The 18,195-nt window shown below is 42.6% G+C and overlaps 1 protein-coding gene across 6 annotated transcripts in view; it reads left to right on the forward strand.

Annotated features, from left to right (window-relative positions):
- The window catches only part of LOC103697780 (beta-1,6-galactosyltransferase GALT31A), a 101,266-nt gene that overhangs the window by 24,550 nt on the left and 58,521 nt on the right, over positions 1-18,195 (forward strand). For all 6 annotated transcript variants that reach the window (XR_005507258.1, XM_039116819.1, XM_039116818.1 and 3 more), the window contains 2 exons: positions 16,124-16,226; positions 16,394-16,455. Coding sequence is in view for 5 of the 6 variants with exons in the window: in XM_039116819.1 (XP_038972747.1) it covers positions 16,124-16,226; positions 16,394-16,455 (165 nt within the window). In the remaining variant the exon portion in view is untranslated. The remainder of the gene's footprint in view (positions 1-16,123; positions 16,227-16,393; positions 16,456-18,195) is intronic.

The following is an 18,195-nucleotide window of genomic DNA, read 5'->3' on the forward strand; positions in this document are numbered from 1 at the left end:
AAGCTATGTATACATATGACTGAGCAACAAATGTATTATTTTTAAGCATAATGATTTCAGAACCTATGTGAATGTTCTATGTATCAAATTCCTCAGGAAAGGAAAGTGGACTCTACGGTCCAGAAAAAAAGACTTGGGCAAGGCGATTTTATTAATGCTTTATTGTAAAGCAACGGCTTTATTTCCTGCTAGTTGTAGTACTATTGGCAAACAGCAGGTTTCTTATGGAGTTGAAATCTAAGTGCTTTAAAATCAAATGCAAATGTTTCATATGTGGCATAAACACGTTATATTTAATGTATGTAAATAAGTATCACAGCTGAAACCTCTTATTTCCTCATGGTTAACAGATTATCCACTCACTGGGACTTAGGTCTCATCCCTCTCTTTTTCTGTAAATTTTTGCAGATCGGTAGAGTCATAGCATTATAAAGGTACCGCATCAGCATCATCCTAGAAGTTTGTCATAGAAGGTTGGCCATGCCCCTTTGAGTGAAAGGAAAAACCTTTGTATTATGCATATAGGTGGGGTGTGAATGTAAATTGAGACAGATGTAAAGTTTGTTATATTTTGAGCTATGTATAGTAGACTTTAAGTTATAAATGAAAGCTTGGGTTGCTTTTAGTTATGATTAAAGTGAGTTAAATTAATTAAACTGACAGGTTTAGTATGTGTTAATTTTTATTGGTTGGTTGGTTGGATATAGTAATTGACAAGTTTTTAGTAGTAACTTGTGAACCGCGGCACAAGCTGCTAATAGAAACTCTGCTTGGTACTGTACCCGACTAACCTACTGTGGGAAGGGATCCCACATTTCCCCATTTGGAACTCGGAAGGTTGTTCGGTATGCCCAGAGGATATTGTAGAGATCCTCTGCCCACTGCCCCTTCGCCCGGTCCAATCGGGCTTTAAGCCCTTGTAGGATGGTCCGGTTGGTAACTTCTGCTTCCCCGTTGGCTTGCGGATGGGCCACCGACGTGTAGCGGTGATTGATATCGAGCTCGGAGCAGAACTCGTCGAACCGAGCATTGTCGAATTGGCGGCCGTTGTCAGAGATGATGATCCAGGGAAGTCCAAACCGACAGATGATCATCTTTCAGATGAAATCTTGTACCTTTAGTTCGGTAATTTGGGCGATGGGTTCGGCCTCGACCCACTTGGTGAAATAGTCGATGGCGACAATGAGGAATTTTCATTGTCCCGTGGCCGGAGAAAAATGTCCCAGGATATCGATTCCCCATTGGGCAAAAAGCCAAGGGGCACTGATCGATGTTAACGGCGCCGCATGTCTGCGTTGAATGCTGGCGTAGCATTGGCATCGGTCGCACTTTCGGGCGAATTCTATCGTGTCCTTCCGCATAGTGGGCCAGTAATACCCTTGCCGCAGGATTTTGTGTGATAGGGCTCGGCCGCCTTGGTGACTCCCGCAGTAATACCCTCCTGCATCACGTAATCTGCTTCCGAAGGTCGGAGACATCCGAGGAGCGGCGATGTAAAAGATCGGCGATATAGCTTGCCCTCGTACATGATATAATGGGCAGTCGAGCGCTCGAGTCGTCAAGCCGCAAGCCTATCCGCGGGGAGGATTCCATCTCGTAGAAAGTCTATTAGGGGATCCATCCAACTGGGCTCGATTTCTGCGCATAGCACTGATTCGGACTCTTCCGTGCTTGGCGTCATTAAGTGTTCGAGAAAAGTGCCTGGTGGGAGTTCGACCGAGGTGGAGGTCGCCAGCTTTGATAACAGGTCGGCTCTTGCATTTTCTGACCTGGGGATGTGCTGGATGTTGAAGTTGGTCAAAGTTGAAGTGATGCTCCGCACCTTTTGTAGGTATTTTACCATGGACGGTTCTCGGGCTTCGAAATCTTCTAGAACTTGGCTTACCACGAGCTGGGAGTTACTAAAGACTTTTAAGCTGGGGGCGTTAAATTCTTTAGCCAACTTGACCCCGGCAATCAGAGCTTCATACTCCGCCTTGTTGTTGGAAGCGGGGAATTCAAAGCGCAGGGCTTGCTCTGCCACCACTCCTTCCGGGCTGGTGAGGATGAGGCCTGCGCCACTGCCCCCCGACGTCGAGGAGCTATCGACATGCAGAATCCACGATCGTTCGGAGGCATTTTCTTTTGTCTGGTTGAGCGCGGCCGAAGGGTCGTCCGGCAGTGTGGACTATACTAGAAAATCGGCGAGCACTTGGGCTTTGATTGCCGGTTTGGGACGGTATTCCAGACCGAATTTCTCGAGCTCAATCGCCCACTTTGCAATTCTTCCGGCCCGATCAGACCGCTGCAAAATTTGCATGAGGGGTTAGTCAGTCAGCACGACTATGGGGTGCGCTTGGAAGTATGATCGAAGCCTGTGGGCTGAGGTGACGAGCGTGTGGACAGTTTTCTCTAACTTGGAATATCTGATCTCTGCATCTCGTAGGATCCGGCTGGTGTAGAATATGGGCTTCTGGCTTTTATCTTCTTCTCGGATCAGCACCGAGCTTACCGCTGTCGGAAAGACCGCAAGGTACAGAAAGAGAGCCTCCCCATGCTGGGGCTTCGTAAGCAAAGGAGTGGCGAGGTAGCATCAGAGCTCTTCAAAAGCTTGCTGGCACTTTCGGATCATGCGAAGTCCTTAGGCTCCTTGAGAATTTTGAAAAAGGGGGGCACCGCTCGGCTGATCGGGCGACGAATCTTCCAAGAGCTGTCCCCCGACCGGCGAGCTGCCGCACCTCGTGGACTGTCCTCGGCGGTGTCATTTCCAGCAATGCCCGGATCTTTTCGGGATTAGCTTCGATTCCTCGTTGCGGCACCACGAAGCCGAGGAATTTTTCTGAAGTGACTCCAAAGGCGCACTTCGCTGGGTTGAGCTTCATTCGGTACCTTAAGAGTGTGGAAAATGCTTCTCCCAAGTCAGCAACGTGGTGACTGGCCGCTTGACTCTTTATTAGCATGTCGTCGACGTAAACCTTCATGTTTCGCCCGATTTGATCTTTGAAGATCTTGCTGACAAGCCGTTGATAGGTCGCACCGGCATTCTTCAGTCCAAAAGGCATGACCTTGTAACAATAGAGGCCATTGTCAGTAATGAAAGCGGTTTTTTCATCATTTTCGGATGCCATTCGGATCTGATTATATCTAGAAAAGGCATCCATGAAGGTCAAAAGTTGATGTCTGGAGGTGGCGTCAACGAGTTGATCGATCCTTGGAAGAGGAAAGTTGTCCTTCAGGCAGGCTTTGTTCAGGTTGGTGTAGTCTACGCACATGCGCCACTTTCCGTTAGCTTTCTTTACGAGGACAATGTTGGCGAGCCAATCGGGGTAAGTGACTTCCCTGATGAAGCCGGCTTTGAGGAGATTGTCGACCTCTTCGGCTACTGCTTGTTGTCGGTCAGTTGCTAGGCTCCGCTTCTTTTGTCGGACCGGCTTGTGGGTCGGTTGTACTTTGAGGTGGTGGACTATCACCTCGGGGTCTACTCCTGGCATGTCGGCGGATGACTAAGCGAACATATCCGCATTAGCCTGGAGAAATTCGATCACATGGGCTCGAACCTTCGGGCTCAAATCATACCCGATCAGTATAGTCTGCTCGAGTCTGTCATCCCTCAGGGGAACGCGAAGGAGAGGCTCGCCCGGCTCACTTCGTTGCTGTCTTGGTTCGTCCCGTACTTCTAGTCCTTCAATGGGCAGTGCTTGAGGGGGAAACTCGGCTGGCTGCTTGCCTTTAAGCGCAGTCATGTAACATTGCTTCGTGATTGCTTGATCCCCCCGGACTTCGCCGACCCTTTTGCTTGTAGGGAACCGCATCAAGAGGTGATAAGTTGACACCACCGCTCGGAAGGTGTTCAGCCCTGGTCGACCGAGGATGGCGTTGTAGGCCGAAGCGACCCGGACCACGAGGAAGTTCAACTTCATAGTACTTTTTCGGGGCACGCTTCCGGCCGAGACTGGTAAGCTGATAACTCCTTCGATGGGCACAGAGTCTCCTATAAACCCAACCAGGGGGGTACTCATTCTTTCAAGCTGCTCTCCGGCCATTCCTATCTTTTGAAAGGCATCATAAAAAAAGACGTCTGCAAAGCTTCCATTATCAACCAGAACTCTTTTTACATCATAGTTTGCGATGGTAAGGAAAATCACTACAACGTCGTCGTGGAAAGTTTCAACACCCTTTAGGTCCTCATCGGTGAAGGAGATGACCACCGCAGTGCGCGGACATTTCGAAGGAGCTTCTTTTCGGCCTGTCGTCTCAAGCATTCTGGGCCGTCCTCCGCCGATGGTGTGAATAACGCCCGCAACGGGGTGACTGTTGTTCTGCTCCTCGGGCGGCACGCAATTCTGCTCCTCGGGCGCCCTCCTTTCAGGTTGGCCGGTAACAAACCGGCTTAGCCGTCCACGGCGGATGAGTGCCTCAATTTCATCACGGAGCTGGTAGCAGTCCTCCGTATCATGGCCGTAGTTTTTATGGAAGCGGCAATACTTGTCCGAGCGCTTCCGTGAAGTCGAGAACTACATTTTTGGCGGGGGTTGGAGGTAGCGTCGACCTTCGATCTCCATAAGAATCTCAGCTCGGGTGGAAGAAAGGGGTGTGTATCTTCCGAACTTTGGAAGGGGTGCATACTTCTTGAACTTTTGGGCCGGAACCTCGGGTCAACCGAGCTCCGAGGCCAGCGAGGATTTTTCTCACGCCGAGGAGATCGGTCCCTTGGGCGGAAGCGCTCCTCAAAGCGTTTCTTCTTTATCTTGGCCGGTGGCTCGGCCGTCTCTCGTCGAAAGGCCATGGCTTCTTCGGCCTTGGCATACTTCCGGGCTCTGGCCAACATCTCGATAAAGTTGACGAGGAAGCTTTTCTCGATGGAGAAGAGGAATTTGTAGGATGGAGCTTCAATCTTTAATACCGACATGGCGATTAACTGGCCAATATCTCGAATTTCCCACGTGGTCGAGGTGAAGCGGTCGATGTAATTTTTCAGAGATTCTCCTTCCCTCTGCTTAATAGCGAAGAGGGAGTCTAAAGTCCGGCGCTGACGTCGGCTAGCAGCAAAGTGGGTGGCAAGTTGCCTTCCCAACTGTTCGAATGAGAGAACCAAACTAGGTTTCAACCCAGAGAACCAGAGGCGAGCTGCTTTGTGGAGAGTTGCTGGGAAGGCCCTGCAAAGCAGGGCATCTGAGGCTCCTTGGAGAGTCATGAGAGCCTTGTAGCTTTCCAGGTGGTCCAAAGGATCAGAAGAACCGTCATACGGTTCCATTTGTGGCATCTTGAACCTCTGGGGAATCGGCTCGTCCGCGACCGATCGCGGGAACGGGGACTCGGTCGTGAAGTCGACATCCACGTCGCGCCTGGGAGCCTGGTCTCGGAGCGTTTGGATCTGTCGCTCCAGCTCCTCGACCTTCCTGTTGAGTTCCGGCGGGGATGCCATCGCTTATGGTCGGCGGGGTCTCCCTGGCTCCGGGTCAACATTGCAGGCGCCCCAACACGGGGCAGACCCTGCCTCCGATGGTTGATCCTGCGATCGAGGGGTTAAGCTTCGACGTTGGCTTCCAGGATGACGATGGCACGATGAGCTCTCCCGGCTCAGAGACCGGATTTGGCCGGGACTTTGACGGCTGCTGGGCTCCCTCTCGCTCGCTGTATGGTGTCTGATAGGGGAGCGATGCTACGGGTGACATCCCGCGGACTCCCACCCACGGAGAGGGGGCGCAGATTGGGCCCTGCTTCGTTGCAGGCCCTAAACAGCTGCGGTCAGCGTCTGGACCTGCTGAAGTAGTAGGTCAAATTGCTCTGGCTGGATTTGCGGGACCTGGCCCGCTGGCGCAGGCGCCGCAGAGGGTGGATTTTGGTGAGAACGGTTGGGTAGCGGGACTCGGCTGCTCGATGCACTCGGAGCTCCGTGACTCCTTAACTTCATGATCACGACTTAGACCCTCCTAGCGCCAGAAATGTTGTGGTTCAAATCTGGCCCGAGGGTGACCACACCGGTAGGGCTGAGGGAGCCGCCGGTGCTGGAAAAGGGAAGATGGGAGCCACTTCCTGCGCGACGGCCGCGAACCTGCACAAAGCCTCACCGGTGTTCCCAGTGAGGGCCCTTTGACGATCAAGTTAGAGTTGGTAGATTTGGTCCAGCCAAAAGATTCCTTAGAAATTACCTGACCGAGCTATTTATAGCCTCGGTGGAGTGGCCGAGGTGACGGAGGTACTGTCAGTCCCCATCATGAGGGGGCATGGCTCTGAGCCGGATGGTGCGTAGCTCAGGTTAGCTAGTGACGTACGGTACAATCCATTTTTAAGAACGGTAGGGCGTTGATAGTCACAGCAGGGTATGGTCGGAGTAGTCGAGGTGCCGTCTGACTGCTGTTGGCCGGTTATGGAGACATGACACGGCAGTGTGGTGGAGTATGGCCACATAGGTGAGGGTAGGCCCGCACATGGGTGTGGTCGTTGACGAGGCCGAGCTCCTTAAGTAGTCGCGTCATGCGTTTGACGAGGTCGGCTTGGCGGATACTGGGAGTAGCTCGGCTTTCCGGGTTCCGAGATGTGCTCAGAAGAGTGCTCCGAGCTCGAGGGTCGGAGCGTATGCTGCGTATCGTTGGGGTTGGCGCCTCGAGCTTAGCCGAGGCGGGTCGGCGATTGTCTGGAGGTACCCTGAACTTAGTCGGGAGAGTCGGCGAATGTCCGGAGTTGGTGAAGCTTTCGGCGGGGTCCCGAGGACGAGCTGGCCCTGGGCTGAGGTGAAGATTCAGCCGATCGTCGTTGATGTTTACTGGGCCGAAACTGGACGGCCTTTTAGTTATGGGCTGGATGATCCAGTTTTTCCTCTATCAATGCTAATAAAGAAAAATGATATGGGTTGATACAGGTTGTTATGTGATCCCTAAAATTATGCTAACATCCTTCTTCAAACTCAAGATGGTACTATAAGTGCCAACTTGAGTTTGGAAACTAGATCACAAATGTATCTAAAAATTGGCGTACTAGATTAAGAGATAAAGTAGCAGTTTAGAAACTGGCTTGTTAGACTAGGAGCTGACATAGCAGCTCAAAGACTAGCGTGGTGGTAAATCAAGAGTTAATATGGCAGAACATAAGTTGTTATAGCAGCTTAGAATCTAATGTAGTAGATTAGGAGTTAACATAATAACTCAGAAGCCGTTATAGTAGACTGATGTGTTTGACTGACGTGACGGATTGACATGTCTATCGATGTGGCTGATTAACTTGTCTGATGATATGGCAACGAGAAAATACATAGAAGATGACAGTTGTAGCGAGGATAGAAGTTAGAGAAAAAGCAACCGAAGGTCGACGATCCTCGTAGATGGAGGCACTATGGAAGAGGAGCATTGGTTGATGGACTTGTCTGATGATGCGGCAGCAAGAAGACACATAAACGATAACAGTTACAGCAAGAACAGAGCTCAGAGAGAAGACAACTGAAGGTTGATGATTTTCGTAGACGAAGGCACCATGGAAGAGCAAAAGATTTTGAATTGGATGGTGAAGGAGCCGGAGGCAGCAAATAAAATTGGAGATGGAGTTAAAGGGACCAAGCCACAGTGAGGAGAGACGACCGAAGATTTGAAGCTTAGAAGAAAAGTGGTGGAAAGGAGCTATGGATCCATTAGAAAACAAAATATTTTTGGATATTATTCTACCAAAAGTAAAGGATATGCGGGAAAATAGAGGATCTGTGGATCCACCGAGAAATAAAGAATTTTTGGATGTTGATTCACCCGGGTACAGAGATCGATACATCGACTATGGGGGTCTTGAAAGCTTCTAGACATGGCAAGGGCAGCCACAACAAAGACAGAAGAGATGATGGGGATAGATTAGGTGATCGGTGGCTTTGATACCATGTTAAAATATTTGTTAAAATATTTATAGAAGAAGAGGAAAACAAGAGAAAAAGAGATAGAAAAATAATTTTATTTCTCTATTTGATCATATTCGGTACATCTCAGGGATTATATATTCTCGTGTATAGACTCCATACAAAAAAAATAATATAAGCTAATATAAGATCATGCTAATAAAAAATAATAATACTTGTTGATACAAGTTGTTATGTGCTCCCTAAAACTGCTCTAATAAGATAATGCTAACAAAGAAAAATAATACTGACTGATATAGAATCATGCTAATAAAGAAAAATAATACCGACTGATACAGGATTATGCTAACAAAAAAAATAATATGGGCTGATACAGGTTGTTACATGATCCCTAAAATTATGTTAACAAGGTGAAAGAGGGTTCATAGAAAATAGAGAGTAAAATAAGAAATATAGCTGAGAAGTGATGATACAACCCTTGACAGGGATGAATAACATTGTTTAAATTGTATAGTTGAGCATAGATAGATGAAACAAGGCCTGTTAGTTCCATTGTTGGTTGTTTGATAGGGCAAGTAGGATGCTATTTGCTACAGCATATAATTCATTTATCTGACATTAAGGTTGGTTTTGCTAATTAGGCTTCAAATATTTTGGTTTCTAATAGAAGCACGGGTGTCAACTTTTGTGCTTGATTCAACAAAAAAAATAAGAAATTTAGCTACCAGATGACAATTAAGATACTGTGACTGTGTCGTGACCATAAAATTAAGATATAAGACAAGTCTATTAATTTTTCATATTGTAGCCAGAAAGACTTTTTGTTGTTTAGATTGTATAGGGAGTAATCATTGTGTTTAATGTTAGATAAAATGTAGCATAACTTATTCAGATATAGGAAAACTTATGAGAAGCCTTATAAGGTAAAGAACAGATACATACAAATCTAGTCTCTGGCATAATTGAAATCAAATACCCAATCTAAAGTTTCACGGAAATTTAGTGGTGAGTGGTAACAAATTGGTTTGGCTAGGGATACTTTTCTAGATAGTTATAACAATAGATTATCATGTTATATATACCTTTGGAAGCAAAGGCTTGCCAAATGTAGTGCTGAAGCAGTTACCTACTCCCTCTTCATTTTCTACTCTTTGTGCCACTTTGAACATAAAAATAAAACTTCGAACTTATTCTTGCTCCTGGCATCAAATGATAGCATATGAACATTTGATGCATTTTTCATGTGTTTTCTTCTATACTATGTTTGTAACATTTTACCTGGAATATAAATAAGTCTAGATACATATGCACTTGTAATAGAGTCAGTATAATGTACAGTCCTCTTAATCAGATATATAATAAAGCAGCATAAATAAGGTCTAAAATATTAATTTGTGCAGTTTGTTGTTTTAGGTAGCCAACTGAAACTACTCATATCATAAATCTAGCCATCTAATTGACATCAATAAGTCATTTTAAGATACACTCAACTTGTGCATGTAATTCCTTTAGCACAATATAGGCAATTCATTGTCATGTACAATGTTGGCAACTAAAAAACATAAGATATCTGTCACAATATATAGTTGAATCTTAACTAATTTTTTTTAAAGAACACAAAGTATGTGCTTCTAATTTCTAATGCCACTTTAAGGACTCGATCATTTGTACATATTTATATTTGCAAATATATGTAGTATTATTCAGTAATATCTTGAAAAAAGGTGCCAACTCTAAAGGGATGTTTGTTGCATTTTGCATTTACTCAATTTTTGAAGATAGATGGACTTGTGCAACTTATTTGTGGTTATTGTAGTTTAAATTTAAGGACAAAAGACCCCAAGCATGTTTTTTTAAATTTTTTTCTTGCTAGCTTCTAGTCTGCAAAGGATGAAGGGATGGATGTGGTATCTTATATGACACTGAAATTGAGGTGGTAGATGTCATTAGGTAGCTATAGGTGTTATACACTTTTTTCAAGCAGAATTGTAAGCAAGGTTTGCCGAACTGATATTAGAGGGGGTTTCGGTTAACAATCGGTTCAGTACGGTACAAGTCCGTACATGCTGCTCTAGGGTGTACCGACATAGGGAGAGCCAAAGAGGAGGGGGAGAGGGAGAGAGGGAGAGGGAGGGAGAGATGGAGAGGGAGGGGGAGAGAGAGGCTGGGAGAGAGAGGGCTTGAACAGCCCTCCTTGTCATCGTCGAGGGGGGAGAGGAAGAGGGAGAGATAGAGAGAGGGAGGGAGAGGAAGACTGGAGACTTACATGGTCGGAGGGAGAGGGAGGTTTCGAACGAAGGGAGACAACTGATCGAGAGAGAGGAACGAAAGATTGGGTGAGTGTGACAAAAGATCTGGTGAGTATGACAAAAAATCCAGCGGGCAGGATGGAGCTTTGGAGCTTTGAAGAGAGAGAGAGAGGTCCTCAGAAAGCATTGTCGGAGGTGGAGGGGTTTCTAGAGTCTTTAAATGCATTGAACTAGCGCTCGGGAGATTTAAACATGCTGAACGGGTTAGAGTAGCCGAACCGTTCTGGTTCTTGATCGATTCGGTTTGGTACAGACCCGAATCATCTGGTTTGTTTTGTCTCGACAAACTTTGATTGTAAGTATAGCTCCAAGTATTCTCCATGCTATGATTCGGGTGACTGAAGCAAACGAGATGAAAGAAACTAAAGCAATGAGTGAACAAGGTCCTTTGAAAACAAACAGAATGGATTTGTCTTGCTTTGTAGTAAGTAGAGAAGAAGGAAATTCACTATGAGGTAGAGCTGCAAAGATGAAAGGTGAACATGTCAGAAAATTAGAAAGTAATGGGTGGAAAAAGACAACAATGAAGGAAACAAATCCAATAAATGATAAAATGAGTGGAATCTGAGATAGTAGGGCTTTGTCCTAGGTAAGCAAAAGCATTTCTTATAGAAAGGAGTTTTAAAATCCATATTAAAGGGTTATAAAGCTTGGGGAACCAAAGGAAATTTGCATGTAAAAAACAAGAAAAAATTCAAAGTTACCTCGAATTTAAGGGGGTTTTTGTGGGTGGTAAGAACTAATGACGCAGAAGGAACATAGATTTATAGATGGGATAAAGCATGTTGTTCATGTTTTCTTGGTGTTATGATTTTCTATCCAGTAATATAACAGACAAATTTTGTCTCATAAAATATCATTATACAAACCAATATTTTAAGTGATACCAAGGAACCTGAATAACTTCAGGAGTTTGAGATAATTATTTATATTTTTAATTAACATGACATCACATTTTATTTCATTTTATATTTTCCTTTAACATGACATCACATTTTATTTCATTTTTTATTTTTGAATCTCGACAGTGCAGATGATTGCAAGGGATAGTAAAAAAAGCAATTGCTACCTTGATTTCCCTATTTCTATTGTATCCCAACAGTCCAAAATTCGCTTTTAACATTAACAAGCTACAAGTGTTGGCTAAAAGAACAATCTTGCTTTCTTTCCTTGGCGGAAGCATGTGCCCTTCTAGCTTATGAGAGGCAGACATGGCATACCACACCAAAGTCCATTGATCAGGCCCCTTGGTCACTTCTTCAAGTCCGCTTCCATTCCATTTTATGAGTAAGAGGCTCTTCCTCTTCCCTGCATGTGGAGAGAGCCTCCCAAATCCCATTCCACTGCCCCATTAAAAAAAAAGTCTCTTCCTCGATATAGTGACCAAAAAGAATATTGAGCTCACTTCTCTATGAAGAATCAGAAGAGGAGGTCTTGATGATAGAATGGTTTGGAGTGTGCATATAAGATCAATGATATCCCATATACTTTCTTGGGGTTCCTAGTCAAGAGAGACATTCTTGCGATGATCCTTCTCTAATTATTGAAGGAAAGGTTTTTTGTTAATTTATGCATTTTTTGAAAAAACAATGCTCCCGTTGTTAGTAGCGGTCGCAAACCTCTTCGAAGTTATATATTCTTTTTGAAGTTCACTGCATTATTTCCCGTATTTTCTGATTGTGACATTGGAATATTTGGGAATCTCCTGGACTCTAAGATAAGGGTCTTGTTATGTTTGATCTCCTTTATCTCTCTTTCCTGATGATTTTCTACCCAGGTCATTAAAGGCAGACAAAGATTTGGTCAAATTGCTGTGGGTTTAGTAGGTTCTTTATTTCTGTCTTCCTCTTCTTTGTTCCTCACTTCTAGATCTCCAATTCTTTGCTTTGTTCTATCAAAATAAATGTTAAAGCCCGTTTCCACCACTCACTCCTTTTGAATTCTTTTGCTTCCCCTTCTAGATTTGGTTGTCTATGTCTCTAAATCTGCTTGTAGATTCTCCTTCAGATTGTTATGTACCATAACTCCTAGCAGATTCGAGATTCTTCTTCCCAATCTTTCAAGGTTTTATGTGGGGAAAGGATCCCCAAGACCTAACTCTTAGGCCTCCAAACTTTGGGTTTCCTAATCCAGCATGAACCCATTTTTTTTTTGTCTACATTGACCAAACCTGGCATAGGTAATGGGTAGTGGGTTTGGTGAATGACCTGTAACAACCCAAGAGTTCACCTAAAAAAGCTACTTAGAAGTCATTAGGTGGGTTCCTTCATCATGTATAAGTATTCAATATCTCCCCATTGCACAGTGACGTGGGACTAACACACACCAGCATAAGTCCTTTCATACTCCCTTCGTTTAAGCCTTGGTGTTCTTGCTAGGCTAAAGGTCCAATTAAGATCACAAACACTATAATCGGCTCGCAATCAACCCCAAATGAGCCCATACTGTGGTGTCTCCTTTTTCCATATGGACTATGGGCTGTGTTTGTTTTGATACCATTAGCAATGACCCAAAAAACTTATCCCAAAATGCTAGCCTGAATTTTGGTTCCTTAGCCCTCTATAGGTACCAACATCTTGCCAATACACAATCAATATGGGATTAAATAAACGCCTGTATGCCTCCTCACATATGACATGTATTAGATAAGATAGAATTGTGATTAAAATTTAGTGATTATGTATTAATCCTAATGAGACTTGAGTTTGCTGGTCAGTGCTTCTCTCCTTAGTATTTTAGACTAAGTCATAGTTCCATGTTTGAACACAAATAGTGGTTCAACAACCATTATTCTTAAAAGGAAAAAGTATATACATTAAGTGACAATGGTACCCAGGCCCACATGAAAATCTTTTCTTGGCAGGTGCTCTCGAGTTTTATAAAATATCATGTCCATATTCAACAATGGATGTGTTCTCTCTTTTGTAAAAGTCATGTGGAACTTATCTTTGGTGGTTATGGTGATGATAGAAAATGACATTCATTGCCTTCTGTTATTGTGTTTGGGCCGAGGGCTAGTGGGTTTCTAGCATGATTTTTTTGAGGAAATGGTGACAACATTTTGGATGGATAACAATGGGGACAATCTTTTATGGTGACTACTTGCTTCAAGTTAAGGTTTGGTTTCAAAAACTGAGAGTTTAAGGATCTTAGAAAATTATGAGATAATAAGAGTCAATGCCCAGGAATAGAGAGTATGTTTCCTGGAATTGAATCCAAGTTTACGTCGATAATATTCTTGGTTATGTTGCTTGGAGCATATGCATAGCTTTGGGTTATGTTGCGTGGAGCATACACATAGCTTTTGAGAGCACTTAATGAAAGAGCAGTAGAAAGAGTCCAGTCATCTATGTTTTTATGACAATCAACAAGAGGAAATGGGAACATGGAGAGTGAGGTGACCAAAATGTATCTGTACAAAGACATGTAGAAAATGAATTCATTCTCTCTAAATATGTTTCTGTATGTTGTTTTTGGCCATTTTCATCATTTCCTTATGAATTCCAGATATCCTGTGTTATTTCAACTATTGTGCCCTTAGCTTTTTACAGGAGGCATAGATACTTCAAATTGCTTTCTATGACCATATTGGATACTGATACTTGTTAGATACTTCTAGAGACGTGTCTAATACTTGTGTTAAATCCTGTCTTTCAAAATTAAAAAGTGTCTGGATGCTTTTAGGCTTCACTTAAGCTACTTCCTTGATACCTTTGGAAATGAAAGGGAGGATTTCTTTTCTTTTTTTTTTTTTAAAGAATGTTAACCTTTTAAACAAGGTTTTTAATCTCGGTGCCAAATCCCATACTCGTAGGTTTCTAATATGGTTTGGGTTGGTTTGATATAGCTAACAGTATGGGTTGGGTAGATATGGTACATCCCCACATAATAACCTGCTGGATGCAAGATAGTAACTATACCATGTGTTGGTTTAGAACAATATCAAGCCCTTGTACCATACTGGTACCTTATTGGGTTAGATCACTTAGATGTATGATACACTTGGCACCATGCAATATCAGCCAGTATAGAAAACTTTGGTTTTAATAATCAATGGTTAATTTTGAAGTTTATGATAATAATTTTATGATATGGCATGTGGACTGAGATCTTTGGATTTGATTCATAACTAAATGACAAGTTGGTGGAAGTTAATGCTATTGTAGGAAATATGGACTATGTAATATTGATTGTTTACTATACTTCATGGAAGCTTTTCCTATATATGTATATATATATATGTAAAAAGTATGCATATACTTATAGCCATATCTTATCCTAATTCAAGATTTGTTGTATAGATGTATATGTACCCCATATCGATACCCTTAGGTAAATTATTCTGCTCCTGAATGCTTACGGGCTGTTTGGACTTTGGATGCTAGCAATTGCAATTGCAGGTTGCATTTGAACCGCAAAAAAGGGATTAAATCTTGTAATTGAAACTGCATGCTAAATTAGCCATAATTCCAATGCAAGATTTGTTGCAATTGGAAGCAACCTCAAAAGAGTTTCCTTACCACTCCAACCATTGAAAGTAATATCCTATACTTTTAACTTCTTGAGGGTGAGCTTTGTCACAATGGTAAGGTTGCTTCACTGTGATTTAGAGATCATGAGTTTGACATGCAGAAAGAGTCTCTCGCACATAGGATATTACTTTCACAGTGATGGGAGCCTCATGCATCGGGCCGCCTTCATTTTAACATTATTAAATATATATTAATTAAATAGATATAACTTAACTATATATATTTGTTATAATCAAGGTTATCTTAGTAATACTGTAACGTTATGTTATTGGTTTAATATGGTACAGTAGGGTCGGTACCTAGGTTCACTATCTCGATTCTGGACTCTGTATCGGTGCCATTCTATTATAGTGTCGGTATGCTTAGTACAAGGGCTAGTTTAGTATACTGAGTGTTGGTACTCTCTTTGTACTATATACTGGTTTAGTATCGGTATGGTCCGGTACAATCGGTATGCATCAGTATCAACCGGTATAACAAACTTTGGCCGGTACAGTATGATATGCACCTTGTACCGAGACAGTTTCCAACCACTTTTCTCACTTTCTATCATGGTACCTCCCAAACGAGCAATAGAGGTCGATATGGTATGTACTTTGGTATGGAGTAGTACGAGTCGGTTTTTCTCGATTTGGATTTGTATGGACTCTACTGAACTAAACCTCGATACTATACTGGTACTTACAAGTACGGTACGATACAGATTGATATGGCCGACCTTGATTACAATATATCTAATTATTTTATAGTGATATGATTACTATAGTAATTGCAGTTTTGATAATCTAATAATTTAAATACTTTTCTATTATATTTATAAAATTAATATGATAAATATTATATTATGATAACAAAATTAAACAAGTTAGCGTAGCCAAGGGGGTAACCTTACCAAGTCATTTACATTGTTATCATATCTCTTTCAGCATCATACAACCAAACAACTATAATTGAATTTATAATTCTCAATTACAGACAACCAAATAGTAACTGGTTTTGCAACTGCAATTCTAATTGCAGCCTATATTTGAATTGCATGAAATTAAATTGTAGGCAAACAATTGGCTTCTTAGAATACTTTACTCTTGGATGATGTCATGCTTCCATTCTATTATACTATTTTCTAAAATTGCCACCTTCAAACATTGACTTTTATTCATTGCTGCATTTCTGAATTTAATGTTTCAAGTCTCAATAGGCATGCAATTCTATTTCTATTTTGTATTTTCATCCATAATACCTTATTTCTTTTGTTTGTCAGTCAATTACTACTTTGTTATTTCTTTTATGATAGGAAAGACTTATAATGGTTGTAGTTCATGTAGCCATGGACGGTTATGTGAAAGTTTACATTACATCTCCAATTGGATTTCCTTTGTAATTCTATTCCTTAATGTTCATTTGTTATAGGATAGATGTTGTGTTTGATGATTGCTAACAATCATTTATTTTTCTTGAATTTAAAGGATATGGAGTATTCCTGAGCTGGTCGAAGTAAATGGAGAGGCTTCATCTGTGGAAGGTATCCAAAGGAAACACTCAAAAGTTTCTATGAAGTGTGAAAAGAAGGTAAGCTACTGTAATGATCTTTCTGTACCATCTTGAGTGCATAATAAATGTTTCTTTATGTTTATGGTGGTTGGCTGTCAGCATCTGCAAGTTGCTGTATGTGGATATGGTTGGCTAGATGCAGGAGCAGTTATGTATTGTGTCTAATTTTTCTGCTGCTATTTCAGGAAACCTCTGTTCGTGCTGGAGATATTCTTAGTCAAGTTTCGTTGACTCATGATGTAATCATGTAATTCCTTATACTCCTTTCATACAGTGCTTGGCATTATTACTATTTACTCTTTCATTTTAAAGTATTGTGGCTTTTTACTTTTAGAGGATGAGCCTTGGTGCAATTGTAAGATTACTCAAGGTCCGTTGAATCGGTATTGAGACCCGTACCGGTTGGCGTCCGATATGGTTCGGTGCCGAACCGAACCAGTAGGGTGTGCCGGCCGGCAAGCCCTAATTTTTTTTGGAGTTCTCAAAAATATTTAATTGGTAATCACTTCTTTTGAACTTTTTCTATAAATTTAAGTCTAATTTGATATTTTTTTATGTTTTCTTTTTTTAATATTTTTTTATTTTTTTTGTTGTTTTTATGATTCCGGTTTAACCTGAATGATGCATTTTATTGCTTTAAAATGATACAAATCATCAAATGAACAGAATAAAATATCGTCAAATCAAGTAATAATGTGAAAATTAAAAAATAATACAATCAATTGCATACTTTTAAAATCCAACATACATATCGATATCTAAAATCGGGTCGAGTGGCGATGTCTCTCGTAGATATCCGAATCATCAGTATAATCAGGAGGCACATCAACCCACCCCTCTAACCAAGCGGCGGTGTAGTTTTGTACGTTCATCCTTAAGAAATGCGCGTTGGGTTATAAGCACTTTTGGATTTCTCGTTGAAGCTCTGGCTCTGAGAAATGTCCTCTGGCTGATAATACGACTGTGGAAAGGCCCATCCGAATATGCCGACAGCAAAATTCGGCCTGTGAGATGCTTCGGGCTACGTAGGATAGTAGCTACCAGAAGATGCCTTAGACGCACCAAATCTATATCCGTATCTGTATGGATCATATGCTGCCTGCGGCTGCGAATAATAGGATCCAGTATATGACTCGGAACCTGATACGTCTATAGATTCTACTTCACGTGCGAGGTCATTGGCAGTTGCATCGTATTTTTCTGAATGATCTCAAGGAGCCCGTCTCCTGTATGCAATCGTGTCCTCATGAGCTCTACCAGATCGTGCATCGTAGTTCTTATCCTGTGTAGCATGCGTAAACTGGGACTCACCGGTATATCAAAAACCATCCTATGGCTGTCTCATAATAATGGTGTCCTGTCTTCCATTTTCTTCATGGCCAGTAGATCTATGACCACCAGAACTATCATCACTGCTGCTCCAAAACTTCTTGACACTCCATTGGGGCTGCAGGTGCCTTTTATTTTTTTTGGTGTGTTGGGCAGCTGTTTTCTTACCCTTTGTGCCTCTTTGCCTGACTATGTCGCTCTCTTGACTGAGTCGATCGGATGGCATAATGGCCTCGTCTAACTATCTTTCGATCATATCTCTGAGAGGATGTCTCGGACAAGGAGTCATGTGGTGATTGGCTTCTCTGTGGCTGTGGATGATCAACTGTAGGAATGCGGGGAATATTGCACTTAGCCCATTGCGCTATATCGACCCTAGCCTCGTTGGCTACGAAACTGGCCAATCATGGAGGAGACTCTGGCTCTTTAAGTTTCAGCTCCTGCTGCAGGCCTACAAGTCATCCGATCATAAGATCATCCTCATCATCAACAAAAAGACTATGGATCGTATTTGTATTCTTAAGCTCTACTGTGAGATAACGCCCCTTTTGGAAGGAGCCAAAGCAGGGGATCGCTGTGCGATCCCTTCCGGCTTCTTCGGGAGCAGAGACACCGTGGGCAACCCGCGGCTGCACCGCGGTCATCCCGCGTCTATCCC

This window comes from Phoenix dactylifera, unplaced genomic scaffold (genome assembly GCF_009389715.1).
Source record: "Phoenix dactylifera cultivar Barhee BC4 unplaced genomic scaffold, palm_55x_up_171113_PBpolish2nd_filt_p 000140F, whole genome shotgun sequence".
NCBI lineage: Eukaryota > Viridiplantae > Streptophyta > Magnoliopsida > Arecales > Arecaceae > Phoenix > Phoenix dactylifera.